Below are 8,158 nucleotides of genomic sequence, written 5' to 3'. Positions count from 1 at the left end.
TATATATATCCACCCACAGAAATATTAAGCTCCAGACTAGGGAGAATTTAAAGTATACATAGGTGAATAGTAGAGGCTTTTGATCTTAAATTGTACATCAAAAGCAGGGGATAGGGAGCCTAACCTTATCTCAGACAGATAGTGGAACCTTGGGCCTTGATCTCACTATCAAAAATTAATCATCTAAGAACAAGACAGGGGATAGTGGAGAAGCACTTCTTAACAGATAATATTTGTTTAGATCACTTCAATTGATTTGCATTGTTTTGATTATCAAAATGCATGTGGTCAAGTCTAGTGGTTATGATATTTAAAATCCTCTGTGAGAGAGGTCAAGCTATTAAGTTAATTCAATCTATATATTTAATGATTTGGGTTACTGGACCAAGAACATGCTATTTTGGGAGAAAGGATATGTGTTTTTGTTCACTGGAAAGGAGAAAAGACTTTGGACCTTCCTCCCAGAGTGATTTGGATCAGATATGATAGGGGAAGACCCCCCAAAGATCTTAAAAATTTTTGAGAAAATCAAACAGGACAGGTAACTTATCTGATAACAACATTTACTCTTAAAAAAGACAATTGTCTTTCACCTACTCAAATAAGGAGCAAAATTTCATCCTCAACTGATCTGTGCATCTTGCATAATCCAGCCTTTCAGACAGATCCAGTCAGTATGTCAGTCAAGCCCTGAGCCTTCTAAGCATACAGAGACTGGATAACAGATACTAAGGCTAGCCTTCCAAAGTCTAAACAAACTTTCTAGTTTTCCTGTCCCTCCCCACCGCTTTAAATTTTTTTCATTGCCCCTATTCAGCAATTCAGGAAGAAGTTGTGGAGAGTCGTCATCCTGATCCCTTAGGTGTGGGTGCCTAGTTATAGTTATTTTATAAATTATAGATAGGTTGTCATTTTAAGGGATAATTTGGAAATTGTCATAATTTTGAACAGGGAGGAAATAGATGGGAGACAGATTACTAAATTTATTCCTTTTAAAAAAAGAGATTTATTTATTTATATGAGTGCACTGTAGCTGTCTTCAGACACATCAGAAGAGGGCATTGAATCCCATTGCAGATGGTTGTGAGCCATTATGTGATTGCTGGAAATTGAACTCAGGACCTTTGAAAGAGCAGTCAGTGCTCTTAACCACTGAGCCATTTCTTCAGCACCACTAAGTTTATTCTTAAACTAAGCATTGTATAGTCACAATCTTACATTGGTAAAATCTTTATAATTGATGCAAATTGAAGTTGTGATTTTTACATTGATACAGAAGTTATAGACTGATACATATTTAAGGTTTTCATTGGTATAAATTTCTTATACTGATACAAAATTTGAAATTAATATTGTTACTCTTAGATAGGCACTGTGCCTATGCAACTCATTTAAGAATACAAGGCTCTGATCCAGTCCTTCTAATAGCTGCTATTACAAAGTGTTTAGGATGATTAAGTAAGGCAAGTTAAGGACCAGATAGTAAATTCATGGTTATATTAGATTCTGATATGATTATAACAAAGTGTTTCCAATAATATTCAAATAGAAATAACTAAGAGTAATCAGGGTTTAACAGTTCAGATATACTTTATGTTGCCAGAAATATTAAAAACAATCACCCCTCAATCTCTTCTATCCCACTGGACCATGTTCCCGCTCTAGTGCCAGTACTGGCCAGCCGCAACACTATGTCCCGCAGGGTCTTGCTATTCTCTCCCAGATAGCAAGATCATCTTGCTTATATGAACATCCCACATACCCCACAATCAGTCATCTAGCGCCTCGTTACCTGGTAGAAACATGACACTTAAGACTTAATTATCCAATCAGGTTTATATATCAATAAGATCACAATTTACAAGATGCGAATACAATAATTTCAGAGCCAGATGATAAAGATAATGCTTTAACCCGATTACTCTAACCTTGTGAAAACCTTAGCTACTTGTGGCTACTTGAAATCACGCTGGGTCTGGATCATCTCCCTGAACATTTGCCTCCATGTTGATTTCTCTCCCTCTCTCTCTGATCTCCGACCTCTCTCACTCCTAAACTTTTAGCTTTGTGCCTCTATTCCTGTCCAATCACAGGCCTGTCACTGCCCTAATGTGATTGGATAGAGAAAATACTGCAACAACTTTATATAGATATATAGTCTTCAAAAACACCAAAAACCCACAAAATATGACATTTAATCATTTCATTACTATTAGAAAATTTGACTAGAGACATGTCTGCTCCTGACAGTATGCTTCATGGTTCAAAGGAGAAATTGAGCATCAAAACCTTCATATGGAGTTGCTCCAGTTGTGGCAATGTAACCACTAGACAAACATTGCCCCAATGCATCTACAGACAAACAAACTGTCCAGGAAAGAACACATGATGTGGGATAGTCGACAGCTTAGCTCTACCAAGACAGAGTAGACTAATCCTTTATAGTTCCTGCCTCACCCAAGGCCTGTCAGATGGTTCTGGTCCAGAAGGCTGAAGACAGATTCTCCAACATTTTGAGGAATAGGGGACTGTCCAGGTAGTCAGCTGTCTCTGCAATTTGTTTAAATTTTGTAAACTGTGTTTTTGTGCTCCCTATATATTCAGGTAATGTTTAATTCATCCTTGGATTTGTGATAGGATTGAAGACTAGTTATAGGCTCATAATCAAACTTTAATTGTTTAAAATTGAGGAAGATGTTGTAGAGTTAAAAGGATGGTTTTCAGATGGCAATGCAAGTTAAAAATCAAAACATAATTCAGGTATAGAATTATAAGCTCTTTAGTTAGGATAGATGTTAGAGTAATATATATAAATTGACAAAATTGATGGACTGGACATTATTAGTGTATAGCATACCTTATAGTTTACATATCTGTTGCATTATGTTATAGTTACAAGCCTATGGGAGCCAGGGAGTGGAATGTGGTAGTTTAAATGAGAATGGCCCTGAATGGTTCACATATTTGAAGCTGGTCCAAGCTTGCTGCCATGCTTCCTGCTGTGATGATAAGGGACTAAACTTCTTAGTAAACCTGCCCCCAAATAAATTCTCTCTATTTCAAGAGTTGCCTTGGTCTTCCTTAATTTCCTTCTTCAGAGACTTGAACTTCTTTTCATACAGGTCTTTCACTTGCTTGGTTAGAGTTACACCAAGATATTTCATATTATTTGTGGCTATTGTAAAGGGCCACATTTTGTTTCCCTAATCTCTTTCTCAGCCTGTTTATTCTTTGTATAAAGGAGGGCTACTGATTTTTTTTTGAGTTAATTTTATACCAGCCACTTTGTTGAAGGTGTTTATCAGCTGTAGGAGTTCTCGGGTAGAATATTTGGGGTTGCTTATGTACTATCATGTCATCTGCAAATAGAGATTCTTGGACTTCTTCCTTTCCAATTTGTATTCTCTTGATCTCTTGTTGTCTCATGGCTTGAGCTAGAATTTCAAGTACTATATTGAATAGAGAGTTAGAATAAAGGGCAGCCTTGTCTTGTCCCTATTTTACTTGAAATGCTTTAAGTTTCTGTCCATTTCATTTGATGCTGGCTACTGGCTTGCTATGTATTGGCTGAAGAATGGATAAAGAAAATGTGGTACATCTACACAATGGAATACTATTCAGCTATTAAAAACAAAGACATCATGAATTCTGAAGCCAAATGGATGGAACTTGAGAATATCATCTTGAGTGAGGTAACCCAGAGCCAAAGAGACAGATGTGGTATGTTCTAACTTGTAAGTGGACATTGACCAAATGCAGGATAACCATGCTATAATTCACAGACCCAAAGTCACTGGGTAATAAAGAGGTCCCACAGGAAGATGTGTGAATCTCACCCAGAAGGGGAAACTAAATAGTCATCAGAGAGAGGTGGATGGACAGAGGGACCTGGGCAGGATAGGGGGTGAAGAGGGGAATAGGGATGGAGATCAGGTGTGGGGAGAAGAAAAGGGCTGGGAGTGAGAATGGAAATTGGTGGGTGGCATTTCTGGTGACTAGCTGGAAGCCTGGGATGGGCAAAAATATGGGAAGTCTACAGGGGTGACCCTAGCTGAGATTTCTACCAGACTGAAGTGGATACCTCCTGTCGTGGAAGGTAGGGCTTCCAGAGGAGAGAGGCAGACATCAATCCATCCACAAAACCTTCAACCCAAAATTTGTCTGGCCAACATGATGTACTGGGATAAAGATGCATCAGAGTCTTGGGGAACAGGTAGCCAATGACTGCCCTGAATTGAGACCCATCCCATGTGAGAGAGCCAACCCCGGACACTATTAATGATACTCTACTATGCTCACAGACAGGAACTTAGCACAATTGTCTCCTCAGAGGCCTCATCCAGCATCAGATGGAGGCAGATGTAGGAACTCATAGACAAACATCAGGTAAAGCCCAGGGAGTCTTACAGAAGAGTTAGGGATCGATGTTAGCAAGCCCCAGGAGTCAGCAACACCACAAGAAAACCCAGAGAGTCAACTAACCTGGGTCCATGGGGACTTACAGAGCCTGGGCCACCAACCAGGGAGCATGCAGGAAGCTCCAGGGAGCATGCAGGGAGCTCCAGGGAGCATGCAGGGAGCTCCTGGGAGCATGCAGGGAGCTCCAGGGAGCATGCAGGGAGCTCCTGGGAGCATGCAGGGAGCTCCTGGGAGCATGCAGGGAGCTCCTGGGAGCATGCAGGGAGCTCCAGGGAGCAGGGAGGAGTTGTACCTAGATCCCCTACACATTTGTAATAAATGTGCAGTTTGGTCTTTATGTGGTCCACTAACAAGTAGAGAGGGGGCTATCTCTGACTCTGCTGCCTGCCATTGCCTTCCCACCACCTGGTCTGTCTGATTGGGCTACAGAGGGAGAGGATGTGCCTAGTTCTGCAGGGATTAGATATCCCATGGCAGGGTGGTACAAAATGGGAGCAGTGACTGGGGAGGGATTTGTAAGGATAGGATTGGGACGAGAGGAGGGAGGAGGCTGTGATCAGGATGTAAAGTGAATAAAAAAACCAATAAATTATTGAAATAGAGACAGAGAGGAAGGAAGGGTGTTGGGAGGGAGGGTGAAGTAGAGAGGGAGACAGAGAGAGATACTTAGGTGGTGTCTCTTCACAGCCATAGAATGTTGCCTCAGATACTCTGTGTTTGACTACCAGGTCACCCCTTCAGCCCATCACTGGGGGCTGGGAGATTCTAGGCAGGGGTTCTTACCACTGAGCCATACCCCTCACCCCTTACTGGGGGATTCTAGGTAAGGGCTCTGACTTTGCTGTGGAATCGAGTTCCTGCAGTTGTGAAGTAAGTTTTAGCTTTTATAATACAATATGATATGGGACTTCGGTGTTTTCAGAAAGTATCCATAGCCGGTCGTGGTTGCCTACCCCTTTAATCTCAGCACTTGGGAGGCAGAGGCAGGCAGATCTATGAGTTAGAGGGTAGCTGGTCTACAGAGGGAGTTCCAGAACAGCTAGGGCTACAAAGAGAAACTGTCTAGGAAAACAAAAGCAAAAACAAAAGCAACAAAGAAAACAAAGAAAACAAAAACAAAAACAAAGATAAGAAGTATCTGTAGTTGTCATTCATGACTTTTCAGAAATGAATAAACTGAAGGGACCCAGGAGATCGAGCTCCCAAAAGCGATTTTCACTGGCCTCACTCTAGTTAAAACAGTGTGATCTTTCTTTTCTTTCTTCCTTCCTTTTTTTTTTAAGGAGTAATATTTATTTATTTACTTATTTTTATTTTTTATTAACTTTATTCGTTTACATTTCAAATGATATCCCCTTTCAACTTTACCCCTTCACCAGCCCCCATCCTATTCCCCCTCTCCTCCTTCCCCTTTGCCTCTATGAGGGTGCTCTTCCACCCATTCACCCACTGTGCCTCACCCCTCTAACATTCCCTAATCTGAGGCATCTAGCCTTCTTCTTCTCCCATTGATGTCATATAGAGCCATCCTCTGCTACATATGTAGCTGCAGCCATGGGTCCCTCCATGTGTACTCTTTGGTTGCTGGTGTATTCCCTGGGAGCTCTGGGTGGTCCAGTTAGTTGATATTGTTCTTATGGAGTTGCAATCCCCTTCAGCTCCTTCAGTCCTTCCCCTAGCTCTTTCTGTTGGGGTCCGTGGGCTCAGTCCGATGGTTGGCTGTGAGTATCTATATCTGCATCTGTATTGGTCAGGTGCTGGTAGAACCTCTCAGGCCACAGCCATATAAGGCTCCTGTCAGCAAGCGCTTCTTGGCATCAGCAATAGTGTGGGGGTTTGATGACTGGAGGTGGGATGGATCCCAAGGTGGGGCGGTCTCTGGGTGGCCTTTCCTTCAGTCTCTGCTCCATTTTTTGTCCCTGTCTTTACTTTGGACAGAAACATTTCTCGCTTAAAAACTGAGATGCATGGGTGGCCCCATCCCTCAAATGGGGGCTGAGCCTATCTACTGGAATGTAACCTTTCTAAGGAAGGTTTTTAATGGTGTCCTAGATGTGCTCCAGACCCAGGCACTTCTGCCGACGCATTCTGGGAACTGTAGTTTCGGCGCCTGTGGCGGTCGAGGTTGCTTCCGCTCCCGGGAGGCAAGAATGCCTCCCAGTATGCCTGTGAGGTGAGACTTGGAGGCTTCCCGCGGTCCTTCAGGTGCGGTCGTGCTCCCTGCGTGTCCCTTGGGGACAGAGTCTGTGGTCCGGGAGACGCAGGCGGCGGCGGTGGCTGCGGCAGCGATCGGTCCTCTCTAGCTGGGCTGTGCCTGAGTCCACGCTGCCCAGGATTCCTGGACCCATCTCAGCTGCTTGTGGAACCCCGGGGACAGTCTAGCTTCCCACGGGAGCCTGGCGGAAGACCTGTGATGACAGATGGCCAGTGTCCTGAAGCCTTAAGTGGTATGCAACTCTGGTTTTTATGTGATTTTTTGAGGGGGCATTTATTTATTTGTTTATTAAAGAGCGGGGCGTGCCACAGCTAATAAAAAGTGGGAGTAGAGTCACTCCTACCAAGTGGGGTCCAGAGATTAGAACTCAGGTGTCCAAGCTCCACGGCAGCACTTGTACTCCTTGAGCCATCTCGCAGGGGCAAAAACTCCCTTTTAAAGAATGGGTTCAGGTTTTTGTTGGTTTTTATTTCATGCACATGGGAATAGAGACTTTATGGAGGCTTTTTCAGATGAGCAACTTTCACTAGAATGGAAACCTTTTAATGGTAGAGACGAGGATGGGGGGGGGCGGAATTTCACTCCTATGTATAGAAACAAGTGTGTGTAAGATAGCCATCAAATTAACAGGCCTTCTGAGTGGCAGTCAGTTATGACAATGTTCATTAGAGTTTGGAGTGTCTTAAACATTTTTTTTTCTGGGAAGCCCATCACTACAGGCAGCTTTGTGAAGGTAAGAGTGCCCAGCACCCCTGAAGCTGCCAGAAATAGAGAATGTGGTGAGTGAGTCTTGTAACCCGGAGGCTTACACTACCGATTAGTAGGAAGTAGGGAGAAAAGCCTGGTCAGCGCTCACAGCCCTTGGGGCTGATGGAGAAGCTGAGGAAGCCATGTGGACCGACTGTCCTAGCAATGTTCTCACGAAGCCCTTCCTCCCCCAGCTCGCTTCCCAGAGCCCTGCCTTGTCTCAAAGAGAAGAGAACAATGACCAAGTTACAGGTAAGTCGGGTTGCTTCCCCCATTCTCTACAGTGCTAGGGATTGGAAACAGGACCGCTGCATGCTGGGCCAGTGCTCTGCAGCCACCATAGCCTATTTGGCAAGTTCCAGGACCCTGTTTCCAAAACAAACAAAAAAACCCTAGACAGCACCTGAGGAAGGACACCAGAGGTTGGATTGTAGCCTGTACATGTATGTGTACCCTCATGTACACTCACATGCATGCACACATGTATACACACATGCACACAGAATCACCCTCATTTCCTGCATTGGGCATCCTGAGAAGTCATTTCCTGAACAACCAGGGAGCATCTGGCTTCTGCCATCTGCACGGCTTCCGTGGTGGATCCAACTCGGGTGATCAAGGAATGAAGAAAGGACAGACTCACAGACACATGTGCAGACAAGCTGGGATTGAATGAGCCTTGTGCTCTGATGGAGACACACCAGCAGCGTGGAAACTCAGCACATTCATTAGACACCACTGAGCACCCAGGAGTCATGATTCAGGAAACTGAAACAT

At 43.7% G+C, this 8,158-nt stretch overlaps 1 protein-coding gene across 1 annotated transcript in view; it reads left to right on the top strand.

Moving 5' to 3' along the window:
• Window positions 1-6,543: 6,543 nt before the first annotated feature.
• The window catches only part of LOC116101790 (zinc finger protein 235-like), a 10,539-nt gene continuing 8,924 nt past the window's right edge, over window positions 6,544-8,158 (top strand). The window contains exons 1-2 of the mRNA XM_031385622.1: window positions 6,544-6,866; window positions 7,576-7,633. Coding sequence (XP_031241482.1) covers window positions 7,619-7,633 — 15 coding nt within the window. The 5' untranslated portion in view covers window positions 6,544-6,866; window positions 7,576-7,618. The remainder of the gene's footprint in view (window positions 6,867-7,575; window positions 7,634-8,158) is intronic.

This window comes from Mastomys coucha, unplaced genomic scaffold (assembly GCF_008632895.1).
Source record: "Mastomys coucha isolate ucsf_1 unplaced genomic scaffold, UCSF_Mcou_1 pScaffold21, whole genome shotgun sequence".
Classification (NCBI taxonomy): Eukaryota; Metazoa; Chordata; class Mammalia; order Rodentia; family Muridae; genus Mastomys; species Mastomys coucha.
This window is presented reverse-complemented; position numbering and strand designations above follow the sequence as displayed.